General features: G+C 42.2%; 1 protein-coding gene across 6 annotated transcripts in view; it reads right to left on the bottom strand.

Moving 5' to 3' along the window:
• The window catches only part of SBF1 (SET binding factor 1), a 175,642-nt gene that overhangs the window by 22,326 nt on the left and 128,521 nt on the right, over nucleotides 1-24,795 (bottom strand). For all 6 annotated transcript variants that reach the window (XM_040343181.1, XM_040343183.1, XM_040343186.1 and 3 more), the window contains 17 exons: nucleotides 22,710-22,818; nucleotides 20,239-20,352; nucleotides 14,223-14,300; nucleotides 13,619-13,732; nucleotides 13,392-13,520; nucleotides 13,192-13,290; nucleotides 10,841-11,045; nucleotides 10,526-10,638; nucleotides 9,420-9,569; nucleotides 9,189-9,257; nucleotides 8,824-8,979; nucleotides 7,298-7,554; nucleotides 7,040-7,212; nucleotides 5,412-5,485; nucleotides 4,607-4,802; nucleotides 4,257-4,384; nucleotides 3,152-3,327 (listed from right to left, as the gene is read on the bottom strand). In XM_040343181.1, the coding sequence (XP_040199115.1) occupies nucleotides 3,152-3,327; nucleotides 4,257-4,384; nucleotides 4,607-4,802; nucleotides 5,412-5,485; nucleotides 7,040-7,212; nucleotides 7,298-7,554; nucleotides 8,824-8,979; nucleotides 9,189-9,257; nucleotides 9,420-9,569; nucleotides 10,526-10,638; nucleotides 10,841-11,045; nucleotides 13,192-13,290; nucleotides 13,392-13,520; nucleotides 13,619-13,732; nucleotides 14,223-14,300; nucleotides 20,239-20,352; nucleotides 22,710-22,818 (2,340 nt within the window). The remainder of the gene's footprint in view (nucleotides 1-3,151; nucleotides 3,328-4,256; nucleotides 4,385-4,606; nucleotides 4,803-5,411; nucleotides 5,486-7,039; nucleotides 7,213-7,297; nucleotides 7,555-8,823; nucleotides 8,980-9,188; nucleotides 9,258-9,419; nucleotides 9,570-10,525; nucleotides 10,639-10,840; nucleotides 11,046-13,191; nucleotides 13,291-13,391; nucleotides 13,521-13,618; nucleotides 13,733-14,222; nucleotides 14,301-20,238; nucleotides 20,353-22,709; nucleotides 22,819-24,795) is intronic.

The raw sequence follows: 24,795 nt of genomic DNA, 5'->3' as shown, positions 1-24,795 counted from the left end.
GAAGAGTTGAAACTGTTATAGCTGCAAAGGGTGGGCCAACTTAATATTGAACCCTACGGACTAAGACTGGGATGCCATTAGAGTTCATGTGCGTGTTAAGGCAGGTGCCCAAATACTTTTGGTCATATAGTGGAAGTTCCTTCTGTCATCACTGATTTTTTTTTTTTTAGCTGTATGCAAGGGGTAAATCTTCCCACTGACCACAAGAGTAAGGTGCATTCTTCCCAATGACCATCACACTAACGTATTATGAGTTGTAGATATAGTAATTTTTTAGCAGAGGTTCCCTGAGCTTGGACAGTTAATTCAATGGATCCTCTGTTTTGAAAAGGTTGTGTGAGGCTGGCATAAGGTATAAATGAATTATCACAATACAATGTAAATGCAAGGACTTTGAGGTCTGTATGTCCCAAAGAATTAGCTGAAAAAATCTGATCTTCAACTAATCGTAAATGCTGACAATTTTACTACTTCGGTAAACATAGTCACATGTTCCACAATATTCAATATATAAAATAGAATACCGTGTAAACACATGATAATCGCAAATGATTTTCAAATATACAGATGTATGGATCTTTAGAATACTTTAGAAGACCCCCACAATGGAATAATGCAGCATTTATCATAATGGACCCCTTACTGGATCAGTGGCATGACTGAATGATCCATTTAGAAATGATTTAAAGCGGAGGTTCACCCAAAAAAAAAAATTTTAACATTACATTCAGCCGGGTTGTCCTAATGACAATTGGCTGTTTTTTTTTTTCCCCCCGTACATACCGTATTTTCACCGACGCTTCCGGGTATGTCTTCTGCGGGACTGGGCGTTCCGAATTGATTGACAGGCTGCCGACCATCGCATACTGAGCGGCAAGAGTTGCCGAAAAGAAGCCGAACGTCGGTGCGCAGGCGCCGTATAGAGCCGACTCGCAGTCCGGCTTCTTTCGGGAACTCGTGACGCGCTGTATGCGACGGTCGGAAGCCTGTCAATCAATTAGGAATGCCCAGTCCTGCATAAGACATACCCGGACGCGGCGGTGAAAATACGGTATGTACGGGGAAAAAAAACAAAAAAAAAAAACAGCCGATTGTCATTAGGACAACTCGGCTGAATGTAATGTTAAAAAATTATTTTTGGGTGAACCCCCGCTTTAAGAACCAGAGAATCCTTAATGATGTGCGATTTAGTAGAGCAGTATTACTTCAGTTCCCTATTTTGAGCTTTATCCCTATTACTGTTTTTATATCATGTGATGCCATTGTTCTCATTATTTCTACTTCCCTGTAATCCATTCTCTATTGGCCCTTCAAAACTAGATACAAGTAAAACCTTGGTTTGAGAGTAACTTGGTTTGAGAGCATTTTGCAAGACAGGCAAAATGTTTTAATACATTTTGACTTAATATGCAAGTGATGTATTGATATAAGAGTAGCGTCGTGTCACAACCGAGTATAAAAGAGAAGAGAGGCAAAATGGTGTAGCAAAATGGTTACATTTAATGAAGGTACAACATTTAGCTAACCTATTGCCACAATTCTCTTTAGAGAGGGAGTAAAGCCTATAAAAAAAAAACCCTTGCAAGGCAAAGGCATAATGAGTTAGTATGCTATGCATACTAGCTCATTATATAATACTCCCCTCAGATCGAAGCCCCCGCAGCCGTCCTCGTACACCACTCGGGCGGCCATCATCCCTCCCGGGACTGACTTCCGGGTATGCCGTGATTGGCCAGAGCCACGATGACGTTACTCCTACGCATGCGTGCGGGAGCCACCCAGTCACGGCACGGCCTCCATTAGGAACGGCACGCTCGCCGTTCCTAAAGTGCGCATGCGCCATAGACATTAGCGCCTGAGATTTTTGTAAATATCTCCTAAACCAGGGATATGCAATTAGCGGACCTCCAGCTGTTGCAGAACTACAAATCCCATGAGGCATAGCAAGACTCTGACAGCCACAAGCATGACTCCCAGAGACATAGGCATGATGGGACTTGTAGTTTTGCAACAGCTGGAGGTCCGCTAATTGCATATCCCTGTCCTAAACCGTGAAGGTTTAGGAGATATTTCAAGCACCTACAGGTAAGCCTTAATCTAGGCTTACCTGTAGTTAAAAATGGTTGTAACGGGTTTACAACCACTTTAATACTCTGTAGCTCCTGCTGGATTTTGCTTCTAATCCCCTTGTGGATGGACATTTTATGGTTACGCAAACTATCACATTGCTACAATTGTTTTATAAATGGTTGTGGAACGAATCATTTGATTTTCCATTATTTCTTATGGGGAAATTCGCTTTGATATAAGAGTGCTTTGAATTATAGGCATGTTTCTGGAATAAATTATGCTTGCAATCCAAGGTTTTACTTGTACATAGTCTGAAAAAAACCACTTGTCATCAGACAGTATGAAGTCCTAAACTGGCTGAAAGCCACAGTGTTTTCTCTTTACATTTTTACAGTAGACATCGCTTACACACCAACAATATTAATGTAAGAATAATGAAGCCATGACAGTATTGTTGGCAAGTTTCACCCAATGCTATGCAACAGAAGGACAAAGCTTCCTCATTATATTTCATTCCCCAGTAGGCATTTTACCGTTAACCATTTCCTCCATTGCCCATACAGAAATAAGACAGTTAAAAAGAAGCTGCACACCAGGAAGCTTGGTTGGCACCATAAGACCATGAACCAGGCTGGGTGTAAATGTGCGGTCTTACGTTTCTGAATGGAAGAGGCCAACAGATAAACCCACAGACAGACGACCCTGGAACACGTCACTGACATGAAGGGAACTACAGAGAAACACAGGGATCACTTTACAAAAAGGCCTAAGGTACGACAAGGATCAGGACACAGCAGGATTTTTTTTAGAGTAGGTATCAAACGTAGCCTCCATTAGAAAGTTTGAACAGAGGAGATGGACAATACAGAGAAAAATGTATATAGAGACACTAAGGAAAAAAAACATGACAGGAAGCCTTGAGGGGCCCAATGCAAAAAAACAAAGCCTTTTATTTGTATGAGTATTCATTAGAAGCTAAAAGGGATACAAAAAAATAAAAAAATCTGCACAGTTGCTGAAGATATGAATATTAGGACATTTGCGCTTTAATTCAATTGACTGGAGTAGAACCTTTACTTACTTGATGGAGGGGTTCTTGTCCTTGGTCCTGGGTTGGGAAGCATGTGGGAGAGCGAGACCAACATTCAATGGAAAAGTCCCAAGGACATCCTGAGGATACCTAAGCTTGTGAAGTTGCTTGCGGAAACCCTCAGACACTTCAGATGGAACCTCCTCATCAAATGCCACTCGCAAGAGCTGGAGCCAACAAAATGAGGGGATTAAAACTCAGAATGTTAATCAGATAAGATTATTTTCTGCTATTGCAGCAGATGACATCCCAGAATAACTGAACTGTGAATGTATAAAAGGCGCAATATTATTATACACAATTTTTATAGTGCCAACAGTATTGAATATTAAATATATAAATATAAAATAAACGATATTAAATATATGGTGATGGTCTTTATTGATCACCAAGTCAATGAAAGACGGGATGTCAGAAACATTTACTAAATTGTGCCAATATATCAAAGTTCATATCCGACAGCAAAAAGCTAGAGGGCATGACACATATTCAAGTAAAAGCAGGGTTTCACCCCCGATTTTTTTTTTTTTTTTTAAAGTCAGCCGCTACAAACACTTTAGCGGCTGACTTTTAATAAGGACACTTTCCTGTCCTAGGCGCCCGCGATGTCGGCCCCCCGAGGCCAATCCCTCGATCCTGGCAGCTCCCGGCGCCGACATCCTTACTGAGGGAAACAGGCAGTGGAGCCTTGCAGCTTCACTGCCCGTTTCCTACTGCGCATGTGCGAGTCTCGCGGCGCTTTTGTGAATGGGCGGCTGCTTTCTGGGATACACACAGTTCCCAGAAGGTAGCGTGCCCCATTCCCCAGAAGACACCGTGAGGACGAGGAATAAGAAGACCTGCCGTGGACTAGGAACATCCTCATTTTTTCAATTTTTTGGCAGGTTGTTGGTGTAATTTTTTTTTTCTAGGGTGGAACTCCACTTTAAATAATGCAGATGATAAAGCACAAGCCCTGCTGCTGTAGCTCCAGTACTTGCCCAGCAGGGGGGCAGTTAATGTGATAAACCTGTCGGAAAGCTGATGAATTACATCACTTTATAGCTTTCTACTTGCAGAATGATCAGAAAGCAGAATATTAATATTGCAGACTCACCTGAAAAGTACATGAGCGTAGCTGAAGTCCTTCTTGCACATACTGGTCCAAATGAGCTGGAACACTGATTTTCTTTTCCTTAGTCAGAGAAGCAATAGGAAAGGACCGCACTACCGTCTGTTCTGACACTGACAAAACAAGACACTTCTGTTCATATCTTGTTGTAAGTGATTATGTAGATTCTGGGATTTTCTACAATAAAAAACTACGCTCACGTTTCTGTAACTTATAAAAACATGCATTTTATGTGTGGAAATGTACAAATAAAAAAACGTGACAGGCAATTACTAGGTGATCAATTTTCATTTGTAAAATAGGCTTTCAAGTTATCACAATACTTTTCTAGTTACCTAAAGGATCAACTGGAGTACCCTTGAAGATGCAGCGGTAAGTAGTGAGGAACAGAGCCCCTTCGGCAGGTAGCAGCGGTGGACCTCCAAGACTGCCACCCGAGGCCTCCTCTCTTCCATCTGGCAGTAAGTAAACTCTGAGGCCCTCCATTAGCAAGTCCTCACCAACTAGCAATGTGGGCCGCAAGAGTTTGGGCTGTAAGAGATAAACAAGGACACAAATGTCAACTAAAGACATATACTGCTCCTGGATATCTTAGATGAGGTAGAATTGGGTCATTATGTTAAATGGTTTATCGTCTATGCTTTTTATTATGCCCGTAGTGAGATTCTCCACAAATGAAGGTTACCTCACATTCCTACTGTTTCCTCCTGGAGTGCCACTAGACACAGCTTTGCTGATGTATAAAAAACTTAGCTATGCAAGTAGAAATTAGCCAAAAAAGTTTAAGATTTGGTCTGCCTGGATTGACTCTTGGGGTTTGGCTAATCATTGACACAGAAGTAATCCCCCTCCCTATATATACCATTTCCCCTTTGTGCGTTTTCTTCTCATGTGTTCCCTCCACGCTTATTTTTCTGCTCCTTAGTGAATGCTCCATATATTAGACTTTTACATGGGTTAATTGAAGTGTGTTTGTTTGCGGATTATATGTACTTCAGTTGTTATGGACTGTGGTTAGATTGGCCTATGCCCACGTCTCCTCTATTGACTATATGTACCGATCTTGTATGCTGCTTTGTTCGCACTTTGAATATTTAAGACACACTGAGGAACAAAAAGGAAGCTCAAAGAGACACTCACCTTCTGAATAGGTGGAAGCCTCTTACTCTCTCGGTGTACTGCATCCAACGTCTCTATGTGCATCTGAACAATATCTATGACAGGGTTACAGAAGAAAAAAACTAAGTATAATATATACATTATAGATCTGTCTTTACCAACCATGTCTGTCGGAGTGATGCTAAAACACAACACTTAATGCCCTCAACTGCAATACATATAGCATCACCATATGCACTTATACATTCCTCCAATCGCACTGTGCAAGATAGTAGAAGGCTTGAAAGTATTGCAAAATGACAATTTGCTAATTACAGTTACCGAACACAAGCCCTGTAGCTGATGTTCCCACCCTTGCACAAATAGTAATGTCAGTCAAGGTCTCAAAAGAGATTTGCAAGTCAGGATTTTTTAAAGAAGATTGTCCAAACTATTTCCTTCACTAAAACATGTGCCTGCAGGATGCGCTGTATAAACTGTATGCAACTAAGGCTACATACAGTATACAGCACTGTGTTCCTTGCTGTCTCCCACTGGGAACAAAACAGCAATGGGCTAAGTGGCACTCAGCCATTCATAGGCAGCGTTGGATTCTATCAATAAATACAAAGTGATGTCATCGGCCCGCCTCTCCGACTCAGCCAATCAGAGAAATCTGTGTATTTATTGATAGTATACAAAGTGCCACTCAGCACAAGGCAATTTTTTTCTGAGTGGGAGACAGGAAAGTCTCTTCTCACACCCAAAACACAGTGCTGTATGTAGCTGAGGCTTGATAACGTTTATACAGCGTGCCCACTGGGCGCACATGTTGGTGAAGGAGATAGTTTGTTTGGGCCAGCTTGGACAAACTATTGAAAGTTAAAGTAAACCCGGATATCAGCTTTAATACAAAACTTTAAAACAATATGTATTAAAGTGGGACTAAACCCAGCAAATTCAGTTACCAAAAGCAGGAATATTCAATGTATGTCTTGAAAGTTAATTGTTGTAGTTACTAGTGTGCCTATGTTAACGCTCAACCAAACTGTCAAGACATCAAATATCTGGTGTCATAGCTGATCACACATGTAGTACCATGTCAACTGCAGATCAAAAAGAGGCAAAGATGGCACCTTTCTTGGCAGTAAAAGACAGGAGAGTTTAGTGCTGCTTTAAATTTGCAACCTCTATGCCAACCTCGGTGCACCTACCAGCGTTTTACTTAACTCAAGACTAAGAAAGCATGGATATGTGGGATTAGAGAGATAAAGTGTGTGTATGTGGCATGGTGTCCCCACTTTGAGACCTTGGTACAAATATCCTGGATTTTTTAGAAACATACTGCATGTGACTGAGAACCTTACACATTAAATCCAGACCATTAAACATTCCTTTACTCAAAAGCAAGCCAAATACTCAAGATATTTAAACCGCTTATAGATTGCAATGAATCGGTTAGCAATTAATGTAAGTAATTAAGGATTACACAGTGAAAGCCAACACAAGTCAGTATAGAGCACTCATTATATTCTAGTGTTCTATATGAATATGACATAGATTGACCTGCCATATGTATTCCAATTAACCTGATGGGTTGACAGTGAAGTATTTAGAAAAGTCGGCTTTATGTAACACGATTACTACTGTTAGGACTTTGTACCACGTACCAGGAATCATGGTGTGAAGGCCTTTCAAATGATCTGATGTGACACCACTCTCTGTACATACTTTGTCCACAAACCGTGTGATAAATCTGACCACACAATTTGCCACGTCTGAACTTTCTGACTCTTCAAACCCACTTTCTGTGTCTGCACTTTCCGCAACACTGCCTGCCATGCTGAAAAAACAGAAAGAACAGTTTTTAGCAGGCGATAAGGTACAGGAGAAAAATTCCCCATAAGTTTCATGTCAAAGTGTCTAACCTGTTGGTAATGAAGCTGTTGGACACACTTTCAGTATCGCCGAAGCCTGCTCCCCCTCGTAGAAGACGATTTTTAGAAGTATCCAATGGTAGTAGTAGGTAGCTCATACGATTGGCATAGTGGATGGCCTGGCTAAATACTGTGCTCTCCTCCTTCTGGATTAGCTCTAGCTGTTTTTCACGTGGGAGTGTTGGCCACAACCGACATTGCTCTGCAGCCAGCTCCAGTGCAGACCGTTCTTCTTGTTCCACTTCATCCTTGTAAAACGACAGAATGGCACATAAATAAAATACAAGAAGAACTCACAAATGTGGTTTATAATCTTTCAGACTGACCCATCTACACTAGCTCGGGCCTAATTTGCAAAAGTTATATGGGCAGAAAGTAATCTAAGCTACTCTTTCAAAAAGATTTTCAAATACTATTTCAAAGGCGGCATGGTTCTATAGCCGACAGATCCAGCTTTCAGGAATGGGTGGCAACTGTACGACCCCACACACAGGCAAATCCCATCAAAGTATTGTGATGGATTATACTAAAATTCCTATTTTGTGTTAAGCCAATTCTTTTATTAGAACCACTGAAATGTTTTCTCTTCTTATATTCTTTTAATTTCTTTTATATTGTTTTTATATTCATTATCTATATATGCATGTGTGAAAAGTATATATCACAATAGTGTTTATTTTCCTTGAACAGATTTGTCAGATATGATGTTTTAAAAAAGTTACCACTTGAAATGGAGGACAAAGGACTAAAATAAAAGCAGCTGCGACCCCCCCCACTCACTCCTTATTCTCCAACCCCTCCCTCCTACTGCATTCCTAAATGGCTTCACTTCAAAGCCCTCTCCTCGAGTAAAACAAATATGGCGATTGTGGAAGGAACTTTTATGCCTGAATGACACGTGGACTGTTTGTACTATGAAGAGCCCTATACCAAGTATGGCTTTGCCCCTGAAAGCTTGGGTTTGAGGTCCCTGTATTACACAAGGCTACATGTGTTGTGGGATGTGTGCCATGTGCAAAGAACAGACGTCACAGGGGGGGCGTGTAAAATAGGAGTGAATTATATAAGCTGACCAATGTGAATACATATGTTTTGTGATGTCATATTGTTAATAAAGGAAGCCGTGCGGGTTACACCCCTTTCTCTTCGCACAGGAATCCAAGCAGACTGGTCTAATTTCTTGTAATTTGGCCAGCAGGCAGAGTAGCTGTTCGCCATGAGAAATTGTGTCAGGCCTTCAATCTATTTCAGTATGTCTGTGCCTACCATCTTGCCCAATGGATAAACACCGTATGTAAGAATTGATTGGGCTCAAAATACCAGCTTATAGTAGCATTTTGGGTCTAAATTAAACTAAGCCTACATCTTTACACATCTTTCAGAAATACCCACTGTAGTTAAATCATGAATATTCTATCTCTTTTTACAGATTCTTTCATGATGCACAAGTGTGAAAGTCACTGTACTGAGGTGACGTTATACAATATAATTACAAAACAAGGGTACTGAATAGTTACCGAGTTCAACGAAGGCTCTTCAAAACTTAGATAAAGGGAGCGAATGTGGTTTTGGACATCCTCATAAAACATGGATTCCCAGAACTGCATGTTGGTCCAGACAAGATGCTCCTGCACACAACTGTAAGCAAACTGTGTGATGCCAGGGCTCAATTTCTGCAAAGACGAGAGGAAAATATAGTTAGAAGAAAATATAAAGAAAAAAAAAAAATATAGTAAACAAAACTGAAAATGTAAATGCCTTTGAAAATGAAAAAGTATTGATATGTCATTTTATTGTCAATACATGATCAATACTCTTGCTTTAGAGAAGGTAAAGCACAGACACACACACACACACACCAGGCTTATACTACTAAACTCACCCTGCAGAATGCCGTTACGAGAGGTAAAAGAGCAGCAGCTATATAATGCTCATCAAGAGGAGTGCAATCCTGTGAATAGGGAAGAAATACATTATGAATATAGTACATAAGATGAGTAAATGGTAATTTTCTCTGTACGCACCATGATGGCAACTATACCTCTCTACCTTACCTGGTTAAACTCAAGTAAAAAAAAAAAAAGACATGTCTAAGCTAAAAATAATTGCTTACCTGTAAACAGCAGTTCATCAGACGCACAACAAAATCAAACTGTTGGTGATCCAACACTGCTCGATTCTGCTGTACATGAAGATTAAGCTCCTGTGTCAAACACTGTCTAGCTGCTCGTCCCTTTAATGCCCGAAGTACTGCCGGGTGCAACTGCAAAAGGAAAGAAAAAAAAAAAAAGAAATCACAATCAAACTCAACCTCCATACTTCTGAATCTGACCTGGCCTAAAGCATTTTAAAGCTTCATGCACACTGGGTGTTTGCCCAACTCTTCTGAATGCCTTTCCTCCTGGCAGGAGAAAAGCAGCTTCAAAAACGTACCTTTTGCAAATGCATTTAAGTGTGTCAAGGGTTTTGGGCGTTCATTCATTCCACTGGCCAGGCCAGAATATTAATTTATTCACGCCACTGGAATGAGTGAACGCTCAAGTGCTAAATGCGCCAAACGTCTATGTGCATTTACACGTTTACAGGCATTTAGGCATGTTAAGTGTTTTTTCTGTTAAAACACTTATCTTCTGAATGCGCAAGTGATTTTATTTTTCAGCCTCAAACACCTGTAAGCGCCGATGGGTGCATGGACAAAAAGGCTGACATAAGGAGGGTCGTGTAGTGGAAGGATGACCACACAAAAGCATGTACTGACACTGCCAACAGAGCTGCAACTACTGAGAAAAGCTACAGGTGACTAAGGAGGCATTTCATTTCAGAAATCCAAATTCTTTGCATCACTTAGAAATGTATGCTGTCCATAACTGAAGGACATGTACAACTGGTACCTTCTGAAGTTATTGAATCTTTAGCCAAAACATTTCTTTTCGTATTTGATAGAGCAGGAAAGACTCAAGCTTTTATTGCTGTCTAGGTCCCCAATAAGGAGAAGTCTTCCAATGGGGGCAGCTGTTCTTGTTACAGTGGAGTAATTTAAGTTCACTTTCTCCAGAAGTTAAGACAAAATTTCTCCAACAGGCAGAAGGCTCCAAATACTCATTAAGATGCATTGCTTTATAGAAACGTATGTATGCATCACTCCTATTCAATAATATAAAATAAAAATAAAAAAACTATTTAGCTAGACCTGCATATATAATAAATACTTGTAGTCACCTTCTTGGCATCAAGCATTTTGTTCTCAAAGATGTAGGAAATACAGTTTCTCACAACTTCTAGCCGCCGGTTGCTATTAGCCAGAGCACTGCCATTTCGATCCACTATTGCTTCTACAATGACAGACATAAAAATAATAAGAGAAGGAAGCTACAAGAAAAGACAGAAAAAAAGAAAAGAAAGAATAGTAAAATAAAATTAATTTAGGGTGGGTTAAAAAAAAACCTCAGAAAATCTGCATAAAAAGTGCAGAAAATGGCACAAGAATAAGTTTGGACAAGTCTGATAAAGTGCCAAGAGAACCAATTTACAAACCAATAGGTGGTCCTGGAGGCACCATGCATTTCTTTTCGGCTTTAACAGCTGGGGGTGCATTCTGCATTTTGGCAGCAGCCTGGTCCAAGATCCACTGTATACTGCTTTCATCCAGCAGAGGGAAAGGCTTGTTCTGGGGTCGTAAATGACTACCCTCTGCTGGCCGTTGTACTTTATGCATGCTGACAGCTGGGTAAGGGTTTTCCTAATGGTAAAGAGGAAATTAAACACATATTCAATAAATATTAGACAGACAAATAACCACACTCTTCCTAATCCTAAGGCAAATACATACATTGCATAAAAAAAATAAAAAAATCAAGTCAGCCAATTTATGAATATGGGCCTGCTGGGCATAAGACATTAAAGCGGATCTCCACCCTAAAGTGAAGTCGCGCTGATCGGCACCCTCCGGTGTCACATTTGACACCTTTCAGGGGGGAGGGGGGGTGCAGATACCCGTCTTAAAGACAGGTATTTGCACCCACTTCCGGCCACACGTCACGGGCAAAAGACGGGTTTTTCCTGACTTCCCGTCTGTCCCCCGTTGTGTGCTGGGAACGCTCGGCTCCCAGCACACAGCGTGTGAGCCAATCGGCGGGCGCAGCGCGACTCGCGCATGCGCCGTAGGGAACCGGGCAGTGAAGCCGGAGCGCTTCACTTCCTGGTTCCCTCACCGTGGATGGAGGGGGGAGCAGCAGGATGACGAGCGATCGCTCGTCCTATGCTGCGGACGCCGCTGGACTCCAGGACAGGCAAGTGTCCTAATATTAAAAGTCAGCAGCTGCAGTATTTGTAGCTGCTGGCTTTTAATATTTTTTTTTTGAGCGCACATCCGCTTTAACTGAAAAAAAGCTTCTAAAAATTATGAAACTTAAACAAAAACCACAGATTATGTAGAGTGAAATCTAAAAATGCACTGCAACCTATACCAATTTTAGTTTCAGCAATCTTTCCTCAATACACTACAGCACTTTGTTACTGTTATGGCTACAAAATGTTTGATAACGCTCCCCGAATACGAGCATAGTGGTGATGACCCAAGAGTCTACTGCAGGAAATTTTTGAGCGCAGCTCTGGCATTACTGCTGAACATGTAGTCCGGTGCATGTTGGTTTGTTAGGACCCTTGAATCAATTTCTTAGAACCTACTCTGCTCTTTCCTGGTTCCACCTTCTACCTATTTCAGCTTACCTTCAATGTCATCTACTGTACATCTCCATCTCCTCCGCTCCTCTTCCTTCTTCTGTAGGCATCTTCCAAGGTTTTGTCCTCTGCGCCCTTCTATTCTCTAGCTACACCTCTTCCCTGGGTCAGTTGTTAACCGCCTAAGATTTGCAAAACCATCTCCATGCTAATGACATCCGATCTATCTCTCCACTCTTCAGCTCACCCCTTCTGTCTACTCACGCATACTAACTTACTGACATATCTGAATGGCAGTCACACCACTTCCTAACACTCACTCTCGCAAAACTGAACTTGTAATATCCTACACCCCCCTAACCTTCTCCATTGAGATTAACAGCACTGCAATTATTCACTCCCCTTAGGCCAGGGTGCTCAGTGTAATCCTGGACTACGTCCTCCCATTTCCAGACACACATCTAATCACTGCCCAAATAATGATCCACAATATTTCCCAAAATTAGCCCCTTCTTAACAAATGACAGCACAAAGCTTCCAAGTCACTTCCCTGTTATCTCTCCTTGTTGGCGTACCTCAACACAGACTATGGTACCTTCAGTCTATCATAAATGCTACTGCCCGATTCATCCTTCTATCCAACCATTAATTGTTCCATCAATTCTATCGTCAATCCCTCCACTGGCTTCAAAAATTCAAAATACTACCTACAAAATATAAAACCATTCACAGCTCTGCCCTAAGCTACATCACAAGACTCACCTTAAAATATCACAAAAAAACACTATGCTCTTTGCTACTCCCAAGACCTCATGCACGCTAGCTACCTTGTCACCTCCTACAATGCCCGTTTCCAGAGCCTCCCCCTTGCTTTGAAACCCTTTACCTCAATGTATCCAGCTATCTCATACTCTGTCTGCCTTCGAACAATCCTTGACAAATCATGTTTTTAACTAAGCCAATCCCAACTTTATCTAACAACTTGAATTTTACTTTTTCCATCAACTCATCACCCCCACACTTATTACGTTTTGTATCACTTGCCTCTCCCTTTAGATTGTAAGCTTTCACAAGCAGGGCCCTCTGAACCCTCCTATATTGATTATTATAACTGTAATGACCTCCCTTCATTTCTTAACGTGCTGCATAAACTTTTGCTGCTGTAGACATCCTGTATCAATCATAATAATTAAATAACCACATACATTTCGATAGAGCTTCTCGGCCAAGTCCCGAATATACTTCATGAGATATTTCTGACTTCCCTCCTCGTACTGAAGTTTCCTGACATCATACGCAACCAGCTTAAGAAAAAAAAAAAAACAATGGCGATTAAAGTTGTAAGTGCATTATTTTGTTTGACAGCTAAATGCTACCTTCTCTTAGAAAGAAACGTATGGCCTACCTCATCAAATAAATCAGTTGATCTGTATGGAGGACCTCTCTCGGTGACAAATCCAGCAAAAGCCATGCCCTCCAGAACCTTGGTCAGAAAGTCATCTTCGACTAATCCGCGCTGACCTAAAAATGAGGACTGGAATAGGACATGCAAAGTCATAACATGTGGTATTCAAATGGCACTAGAAAAAATAAAAGATATGAGAGATCTTCATGACAGATGACCACACCAACCTTGTGAAATCGTATAACTGGCTCTGGATGTACTCTGATCAACTGCAGACAACAGCGATATCCTTGCAAGATCTGAGCAAAGAGACGAAGGAACACTGCACGTACTTCCATATCCTGCCACAAAATAATACAAAATGGTACGTAACTCAGATGTCCTAACATTACAATAAAATGCTAATACATGCAATGCATAAAATAATAGGATTGTATCACATAGTCAGTTCTATATAGTATGATGAACCTGAAAACTAGATATGCTTCAGTTGCACTGGAAACTGCTGCTCCAGTATATCAAAGGAACAGAATTAGTCTTCCATGGATACAATAGCACAAAAAAAAAAAAAAAAGGAAATCAACCCACAAAAACAGTGCCATGTGCTCCTAGATCAGGTCATTATCAACCTCTAAGTCCACACTGTTACAAAGTCCCTATACATCCCTCCACGACTTACCTAGCCCAGGAGTGCAGACCTTCACTGTCATGTATGCAATTATCAGTGAACCTTAGGATCTGGTTGATGTCACTACCTGTGTCCTCGCTGCAGCAATATGACAAATCTACTAAAGCATTGTTTATGGTAACAAAAAGGTAAAAACGATCTACCTGCATTCGAAGAGTGGACGCCGTGATGGAAGAGGGAGGGAATGCCAAATCAGCTATCTGAAGAGCAGGATCTAGGACCTGATAAAGAAAAGTGCATGTTAGCCAGTCTAAAAAAAATTAATGGACTTGAAAATGTACATATGTCCATTCAGTAAATGCTCATTGGTTAGCATCAGTAAGATTAAAATCAATGTGAAAACACGCAAAGATTAGGAGATAAAGAAGAAAAAATTATGAGAGAAGATGGTAAAAGATCAGCAAACATTACTAATGGTGCAGCCTGTAGTACACATAGGGGTTTATTTACTAAAACTGGAGTGTGCAAAATCTGGTGCAGCTCTGCATAGAAACAAATCAGCTTGCAGGTTTTGTTGTCAAAGCTTAAAGGTGAAGTTAGAAGACGATTAACTATCATGCACAGCTGCACCAGATTCTGCATTCTCCAGTTTTAGTAAATCAACCCCCCAGTTTAAATGCATTGCCCAACACAACTGGCTGAGCATTTACCCCATATAAGGTATGCCATTGCTAATACAACCTGAAAATGCTAGCCGACTGGCTCTCATATTGAGCCAGCAGCTTTGATCATTTCTGAAACACTGACATACAAGTATGCAAAGCAGGAGTGCTGTAATTACTCTGATTTTCTCATTTGCATGCTTGTTTCAGGTAAATGACTCATAGTACAGAGGCCAGAGAAAAAAAAGGCACTTAGTGCTATTAGGTCAGTAAGGCTAGGTTCACACTGCTGCGAATTCAAAATTGCTTGATTTTACCGCAATTTCGCGGCCGTGATTTTGCCGCGATTTCAGGGAATGCCAGTCTATAGAGTTGAATTGGCATTGCACACGGATCAAACTCGCACAGGACCCTTTTTTCCCGCAGCTTAGATTCGCACTGCACTGATGTGAACGGCACTAATGGAAAACAATGTTATTTTAATGACTGCGATTGCAACGGCTCAAATTTGCAAAAGAATTTGCAGCAGTGTGAACCCAGCCTAACGGTAGTTCCCGTATTTCTCCCAGTTCTATAAACACATCTCACAATTCTGTTAAGCTGTAACCACTAGACAACCATGGTACTGCCTACACCCAACACTCAGACTCAATGACTGTTGTCACAGTGATCATCATAGGACACCGCTTGGAAAAATCCTATGAAGAGATTAGTATGGGGGGCTTCTAATGCTAATTTCCTTGTGAAAATGCTGGTTGCCTGGCTGGCCTTCTTCCAGCTTTTTTTTCTTCTTCCTTTTCTCTCATTCATTTTAATAGCAGACTGCTTCCGTTAAAGCCCTGAAACAATTGAAGCACTAAGCATATTTGTAAAGCATATTGCTGAACTGAGAGAAGCTCTTCCCAGACACGGTGGGTTATTCCACTTTCAAACCATAGCTTTTAGACCCCTTTCACACTGCTATTTTTTTTTTTTTTTGCAGCAGCAGCGCATTGCCAGCGGTATAGCCATGCTGTCCAATTGATTTCAACAGGCAGCAGCGGTGAAGAAGTGGTAAACACACTGCTCTTTCACCGCTCCAAAGATGTGGCTAGCAGGACTTTTTTTTACCGTCCTGCTAGTGCAACGCTCTAGTGTGAAAGCCCTCGGGCTTTCACACTGGAGTGAATGTGACAGCTGTTTAAGGACGGATTTCAGCGCCTGCAAAATGCTCCAGTGTGAAAGGGGTCTTAATGATAAACTGGCAGATACAATGCTGGATGCCGTTCCTGGGCTCTACTGGCAGCACAACCAGGATTGCTGACAATTCAAGAAAATCCTGAACTACCTCCAGAGTATGTAGCAATCTTTCTCCTGCCGAATGTTGATTAGGAGAAAAATAAAGGCAAGAGACTTTCCTGATTCAAGTGAAAACTAGAAACCACTCTAGGCAATAAAGATGAATGAGGACGCAACATTACCTTATCATAATGCAAGACCAAGAACAGCTCCTTACATGAAAGAGCCACCAGCTCTGACACATCACTTGCTGAAGTGATAGCACCCAAAGAAGTCGCCTTTCGAGCCAAGGGACTAACAGTTTCTCAAATTGGTTCAAAAGGTGGCCTCTGCCAGGACATTCGAGAGCAAATTCAAGACCCCAGGACACATGGATGGCTTGGTAGGCAGGAATGTCTGCATTACACCCTGTATGAAGTATGAATAAAGGATGGAAAATCTGAGGCCTCTGGAAAAAAGAGGGACGAATCTGACCCTTAACCACTTCCCGACCTCCTCATGTACATTTACGTCGGCAGAATGGCACGGACAGGCACAATTACGTACCTGTACGTCCTCTGCTAGACGTGGGTGGGGGGTCTGATCGGGACCCCATCCCCCCCCCCCCCCCCGGCACATGCGGAGGTCGGGTCCACTCGGGAAGCGATCCGGGACGACGGCGCGGCTATTTGTTTATAGCCGCTCCGTCGCGATCGCTCCCCGGAGCTGAAGAACGGGGAGAGCCCGTGTGGCGGCGCATCGATCGGGTGATTCCCTTTATAGGGAAGACCCGATCGATGATGTCATTCCTACAGCCACACCCCCCTACACTAGTAAACACACACTAGGTGATCCCTAAATGTTACAGCGCCCCCTGTGTTTAACTCCCAAACTGCAACTGTCATTTTCACAATAAACAATGCAATTTAAATGCATTTTTTGCTGTGAAAATGACAATGGTCCCAAAAATGTGTCAAAATTGTCCGAAGTGTCCGCCATAATGTCGCAGTCACGAAAAAAATCGCTGATCGCCGCCATTAGTAGTAAAAAAAATAAAAAAAATAAAAATGCAAAAAAACTATCTCCTATTTTGTAAACGCTATAAATTTTGCGCAAACCAACCGATAAACGATTATTGCGATTTTTTTTACCAAAAATAGGTAGAAGAATACGTATCGGCCTAAACTGAGGGGAAAAAAAAAATTATATATGTTTTTGGGGGATATTTATTACATCAAAAAGTAAAAAATATTGCATTTTTTTTCAAAATTGTCGCTCTATTTTTGTTTATAGCGCAAAAAATAAAAACCGCAGAGGTGATCAAATACCACCAAAAGAAATCTTTATTTGTGGGGGAAAAAAGGACGCCAATTTTGTTTGGGAGCCACGTCGCACGACCGCGCAATTGTCTGTTAAAGCGACGCAGTCCCGAACTGTAAAAACCCCTTGGGTCTTTAGGCAGCAATATGGTCCGGGGCTTAAGTGGTTAATAGTACTTTAGGCCAATCTCAATTCCCTTGCCGATTGGAGAAAATAAAAAAAATCTCCCACTCACATATTTCTGCGGGTGTCATTTCCTGGCATAAAAAAAGATTGCCAAGTCCTGTAATGGAAACTCCCTGAAGCCAGCTACCTGGCGCTCAACAGTGCGGAGATACCAGGACCCAAGACCATTAAAGGATCACTAAAGGAAAAAAGAATTGTTGCTGAAATGACTGTTTACAGGGTATAGAGACATACAAGTTAACTGATTCCTTTTAAAAATGATTAAACATAGATTAAATTCAATCATATAATGTGCCTGTAGTTTCACTTTCGTTTTTAAACTGGTTTCATGTTTATGTGAAGTAAAGAGACACACAGAACAAAAACAAACAAATCCAGGGCAGTGTTTTGTTTTTAAAATTAATCGGATTGGTTCTGTTAAGTTTTAGACACACAGTAATGACAGCTTAGACCAGTGATGGCGAACCTTGGCACCCCAGATGTTTTGGAACTACATTTCCCATGATGCTCTAGTACACTGCAGAGTGCAGGAACATCATGGGAAATGTAGTTCCAAAACACCTGGAGTGCCAAGGTTCGCCATCACTGGCTTAGACCATCGTGAAAAGCTCCCAGTATGATGGAGCCAGACAACCAGGAAGTGTGGAGATCAGAGCAGTTTTACAGCAACATCAAAGCAAAAACGAGCAATGAGGACATGAAACCAGTACTGCAGTAAGGTAAAGGAAGCTATTTAGCTAAAAAAAAAAATCCTTTAGTGATCCTTTAAGGTCTGGCTGGACCAGAAGTGACCAAGGAGCATTCCCCTGCAAGATTCACTATGTCAGTGTACCAAGCCCTCCTGGGCTAATTTGGCCAACACTATTATATCAGTGTTACCACCTCCCGGATTTGAGACCGAGGAAAGGCGTGAAGTAGGGAGAATTGGTAACTAAGGTGCTACCAGTGTATCTACCACTATTGCCAGTGGGACTCTTGTCCCACATATAACCTGTCCAACTTGCTGTAGAACTTGTAATCCAGTAGATACACCTGCAGAGTTCCCCAAAAATTCTCACAGGAAGAAGGGACCATGTAGTCCCGGCATTAGTCACCGATGACTGCCATTTTTCTATACCTGGAATATGTACTTGCGACAGAAACAACCCTGTTCTGCCCCCGACAGAATATGGTTCACCTTTCTGGACCACATTACTCCTGGTGGTTGATATATTCCACTGTAGAGGCATTTCCTTAGGGCTCTTTCACACAGTAGTGTCAGTTTTCACGGACTCCACTTGCTCAGCAGGGATCGATCCGTTGATCCCAGCTGAGCCGTCGAATGACAAGTCCGTCTCTGCTCACTGTGTCAGAGCCCGCTCTCCTCTATGGGGGATTGGATGAAAATGGATCCACCTGTCCGTTTTCATTCGATCTGATCCACCAGATGGATGGAAAATGGGCATCCATCCATCTGGATGGAGCGGATGTCAGTGCTGACATCCGTCGATTCATAGAGGTACTTGGACCTGAACGGTCCACATGTGTTTAAGAGTCCTGTCAGACACTGGCAAATAACTGAGGTACAAACTTCCTGTTTGACTGAACCAGTGTCCATTCACTTATAGGTGTCGTATAACCCAAATACAGTGGAACCTTGGATTACAATCATAATCCGTTCCAGGAGAATTCTTGTAATCCAAAGCACTCGCATATCAAAGCGAGTTTCCCCATAAAAGTCAATGGAAACAGAGATAATTTGTTCAATATTGAATTCTATTGTATGCAGTACAGCATGTGGCCAGAGGGGGGGGGTGCTGGAGAGACTCAGGAATTACTCAGAGACTGCTCGGATGCACTCCGAACCCCTCAGAGAGGCTCAGAAACACCTGGGAATGGAGTGCTTCCATGTATTTCTGAGTGCATCCGATCAGCTCCAAGTGTCACAGGCGCCCCCGCACCTCTGGGAAATGCGGTACTGCACACTGTAGAGGCTTGATTCCTGCTCGTTCTACGAGACAACATTCGCAAACCGAGTCAGGATTTAAAAAAAAAAATAGCAGCTTGTATTGCAAAACGCTCGTGAACCGTGTTACTCACAATCCAAGGTATTACTGTAGTTATTATAACCGGCTCTGTGTCCTGTGATGTAAGATTAAAGAAAACATAAAAAAAAAAAAAAAAAAAAAAGAAGAAGAAAACTGTGCAATCCACCAACCTCAGTGCTTAATCACTGCGCTGAGCTCAGTCAGATTACACCGCACACCAGACGTTGGTGTCAACCAGCCCTAAAACAACCTTGCGTACTACATTTTCCACCTATTATTTTACTTCCCTGTATTTCTACTCTGTAGTGTTGCAGCCATTCTACCTTTATTGACTATTTCCAGTGTTGCATTGGCGGCCAAAGGTGCAAAGGCTCCCTCATGTGTCTGCCAAGAAATCCTGCTGGAAGGCAACCTGCAGCACATTTACCTTTTTTCATCCCTGCAGTTCTGGGATACTGCCAAATACAACAACACTGGGTGGTGGAATTCATATTCACACAAAGCAATTAAGGGTGTAGTCTGTACAAAGTCATTAACGGTGATATAGAAAAGCTAGTGCAAATGAAAAACAGTAGCATTGTCCAGAGAAATCGGTTACATGTGTACATGGCTGTACGGACTTTCTAACATGAGAGCTGGGAACTGACATATTCCTATGGGCAAAGCATTTATTTTTTTCTTAGGACCAGGATGAGATGATGAGATGATGAGCAAACAAACAAGAAAATGATTTTATATGAAGGTGACCAGAAAGAAGCTTCTCCTACCCGTGACAAGGCCTCGTGTGTGTAATGGAGCAATGGCTCAGGCAACAAAGGAAGCTGAACACATTCTGGGATTGTTACAGTGCCACCGTCTAAATCTGCAATCACCACATCGAGCTGAGGAGGAAGAGAAATGTTAGAGAAGATTTATAAAACACAAACCAACCATCATAAACGATTCTCTGATTGGTCATCGATGGATACAATTTAATAATGCACTACATGTCCAAAGTTAAATGTCACATTTGTAACTATGTACAAAATTGTACTAGGACATTTCCCCGCTATTCTTTTATCCTATACTGATACAGGTGAAACTTAAAAGATAAGTATGGGAATAAAATTTTTCCCATAATCATACTTACCTAGGTGGATATAGCATTGGTCCGATGCTGCATCTGTCCCCCGCTGCCTCTTCACCGAGAACCGAGCGTTCGAGCATCGCCGATGGCTCGGTTCTCTCTGCACCCCGAGCAGAGAGTTGCTGACTGTCAATCAGCAGCTCTTCTTCTCTGCTCCTCCACGCTCAATGGAGTGCCGAGCTTCGCAGGGGAAGGGAGCAGCCATCTCACCAGCTCGCTGAGAGGCTGAGACGGCCATAAGTCCAGACATCTAGCTGATCCAGACTGCACTGTCGTGATGACGTGGTGCCTGGATGGATTTCAGTGACGTCAGCAAAGAGCAGACTTCAGACCGCTCTCTGCTGAAAACGGTCAAAGGAGTGCAAAACTAATTCCACTTCTGTGACCCATAGGAGAAGATCAGCCAAACAAGCTCAGGCTGGACTTCTCCTTTAAATTAGCAAAATCTATATTTACATTTGTGAAAAGTTTCTACGTTTCTATTTTTGTCAAGCATTGGCTCAACAGAAAGTTTTAAACAAACTGGAGAGCTTTATTTTGCCATTTTGCTATTTTTCGGGACTGTGACATTATGGCGGACACTTGACACATTTTTGGCACCATTGGCATTTATACAGCGATCGGTGCTATAAAAATGCATGAAAATGCACTGATTACTGTAAAAATTTCACTGGCATGGAAGAGGTTAACAATAGGGGGCGATCAAGGGGTTATGTTCCCTAGTGGTGTTTCTAACTGTAGGGGGAGGGGACTGACCTAGAGGAAATGACAGATCGTGGTTCCTAGCCATTAGGAACTCACGATTGGTCTTTCCTCACAGAACAGAACAGGGACGTTTACACACACACACACACACACACACGTCCCTGTTCTGGCCCTCATGCCCGTGATCGCCGGTCACGAGCATTAGTACCCCCCGCGATGCAGCAGGCGCGCGCCTGCTATCCCGCTTAAAGGGGCCGACGTACAGCTACGGCGGTTTGTAGGATCGTTATACGGCGGCTGGTAAGCAAGTGGTTAAACACCATCCTCAAAAGACACACATTTTTTACATTTTTCAGTTTAATACTTGGTAAGCACAGCTTTCCATTTCACATTTTTATATATAATATACACTCACCGGCCACTTTAGGCACACCTTGCTAGTACTGGTTTGGACCGCCTTTTGCCTTAGGAACTGCCTAAATTCTGCGTAGCATAGATTCAACAAGGTGTTGGAAACATTCCTCAGAGATTTTGGTCCATAGTGACATGATAGCATCACGCAGTTGCTGCAAATTTGTCAGATGCACATCCATGATGCAAATCTCCCATTTCACCACATTCCATGGTCTATTGGAGCTTTGTGACATGGTGCATTATCCTGCCATCCTAGCCATCAGAAAATGGGTATACTGTAGTCAAAGGGATGAACAAGTGTCCCAAAAAATATCCCCCACACCATTACACCACCACCAACCTGAACCATTGATACAAGGCAGGATAGATCCATGCTTTCATGTTGTTGAGATCAAATTCTGACCCTACCATCTGAATGTCGCAGCTGAAATAGTTTTTCCAATCTTCTATTGTCCATTTTGAGGAGCCTGTGTGAATTGTAGCCTCAGTTTCCTGTTTTTAGCTGACAGGAGTGGCACCCAGTGTGGTCTTCTGCTGCTGTTGCCCATCTGCTTCAAGGTTTCGATGTGTTGTGCATTCAGAGATGGTATTCTGCATACCTTGGTTGCAACAAGTGGTTATTTGAGTTGCTGTTTTCTATAATCTCAAACCAGTCTGCCCATTTTCCTCAACGAGGCATTTTTAATCCACACAACTGCTGCTCACTGGATATTTTCTCTTTTTCGGACCATTCTCTGTAAACCCCAGAGATGGTTGTGTGTGAAAATTCCAGTAGATCAGTAGTTTCAGATGTCTAAAAGTATTGAGTTGCTGCCATGTGATTGGCTGATTAGCAATTTGTGTTACCAAGCAATTGAACAGGTGTACCTTATAAAGTGGCTGGTGAGTGCATATAAAGCAAACAAAGATCAGCACTAAAATAAAGTGAATAATATGCCAAACTTTCTAAATAGGCCCCTAAACTGCACAGTAATTCACAGATCTAGTTCTTACCAGGTCTAGCGTCTCTGACCGGAAGAGAGCACTCACTCCAATGATGAATGGTGTGGGGGTGCTGAGGACTTCAAGAAGCTGAGCAGGTAGAATTGGTACATATGTGAAACTGAAAAACAGACAGAACATGTGAAAAAACATAGAATACTACTCCCAACTAGACTAAAAAAAACATACCAATATCACATCATAAATGTGTTTAGTTTAGGTTTGTTCCTAAGACATGTATGTTATGAAGTCAATCTTTAGGATAATAAAGGCTCATGCACATGGGCGCTTTTGCTCATATAGCCTAAAAAGTTAGATTCTTGTTAAGACAAGGTACTGCTTCATCCACAAAGGGGGTACACCATCTCTTAGTAACCATTTCTTACATCGGATAGAGTTGCTCAAGCCTTTTAGGAGGAACAAATGGTGCACATGGGCCCCTACAGCGGCCGCCAGGAACCCAGCGGCGGACACTTAGGAGCCGCAGATTTCACAAGCGGCAACTCTAGGGCCTCATTTACACCATGTGCAGAGATGTCCGTTTTCTGCACACGTTCTGCAAGGGCACAGAAAATAGAATTGTTTTCTACAGTATGTGTCCTGTTCACACCTGGTATCATGTGCAGATTACTTCTATGCACAGTTTTTTCCACGCATGGTGTGAAAAAAAAAAGCAGCTGGGTGGATACTTGCATACAAACACAAGTAGATGGTCACCCAGAGAGACTCACTTCAGCTGTCAGTGTCCCTTCACCCACCTAGGCATACTCGTATAACCCAAGGAAAGCTGAAAAACACATTGCCCTGTACCGCTGCGATGATGCCCAATCTGACTTCACAGAAAAAAACTGCTGCTACTACTTAGCCATCCACACTTGCCAAATAGCTGCCATCAGCGTTTGAGGCTTCTACTTACACTTTCGTGCCCGGCCTCAGCACGTTTGCATGTGCGACCAGGGCGAAGATGCCAAATGGCGCCTCCCCTCAAAATGTATGAGCATTATATGTGTCAGCAAAAATCTTCTCCCTCCACACCCCACCAAAAAAAATTGAGCGCTAATCTGCATGCTTATCCCCAAATTCCCTTATGCCCCGTACACACGATCCGAATATCGTACGGCAGATTTCGCTTAATAGTCACACGCAGAAATTAAATAGGTTATTAACCGGTTAAGCCTCGGACCTTTAGGCAGCTAAATGCCCAAGCCAGGTTTTGCGATTCAGCACTGCGTCGCTTTAACAGACAATTGTGCGGTCGTGCGACGTGGCTCCCAAACAAAATTGGCGTCCTTTTTTCCCCACAAATAGAGCTTTCTTTTGGTGGTATTTGATCACCTCTGCGGTTTTTATTTTTTGCGCTATAAACAAAAATAGAGCGACAATTTTGAAAAAAATTCAATATTTTTTACTTTTTGCTGTAATAAATATCCCCCAAAAACATATCTAAAAAAAAAATTTCCCTCAGTTTAGGCTGATACGTATTCTTCAACATATTTTTGGTAAAAAAAAAAAAAAAAATCGCAATAAGCGTTTATCGATTGGTTTGCGTAAAATGTATAGCGTTTACAAAATAGGGGATATTTTTATTGCATTTGTATTAATTTTTTTTTTACTACTAATGGCGGCGATCAGCGATTTTTTTCGTGACTGCGACATTATGGCGGACACTTCGGACAATTTGGACACATTTTTGGGACCATTGTCATTTTCACAGCAAAAAATGCATTTAAATTGCATTCTTTATTGTGAAAATGACAGTTGCAGTTTGGGAGTTAACCACAGGGGGCGCTGAAGGAGTTAGGCCTCACCTAATGTGTGTTTACAACTGTAGGGGGGTGTGGCTGTAGGTCTGATGTCATCGATTGAGTCTCCCTATAAAAGGGATGACTCGATCGATGCAGCCGCCACAGTGAAGCACGGGGAAGCCGTGTTTACATACGGCTCTCCACGTTCTTCAGCTCTGGGGAGTGATCGCGAGGGGGCGGCTAGAAACGAATAGCCGCGCCCTCGTCCCGGATCGCTCCCCGCGGGTCTCTGACCGCCGCATGTTATGGGGGGGGGGTCCCGATCGGACCCCCGACCCGCGGAAAGGCGGGGA

Source organism: Rana temporaria, chromosome 3 (assembly GCF_905171775.1).
Source record: "Rana temporaria chromosome 3, aRanTem1.1, whole genome shotgun sequence".
NCBI classification, from domain to species: domain Eukaryota; kingdom Metazoa; phylum Chordata; class Amphibia; order Anura; family Ranidae; genus Rana; species Rana temporaria.
The sequence above is the reverse complement of the archived record's forward strand: the minus strand, read 5'-3'. Positions and strand labels throughout refer to the sequence as shown.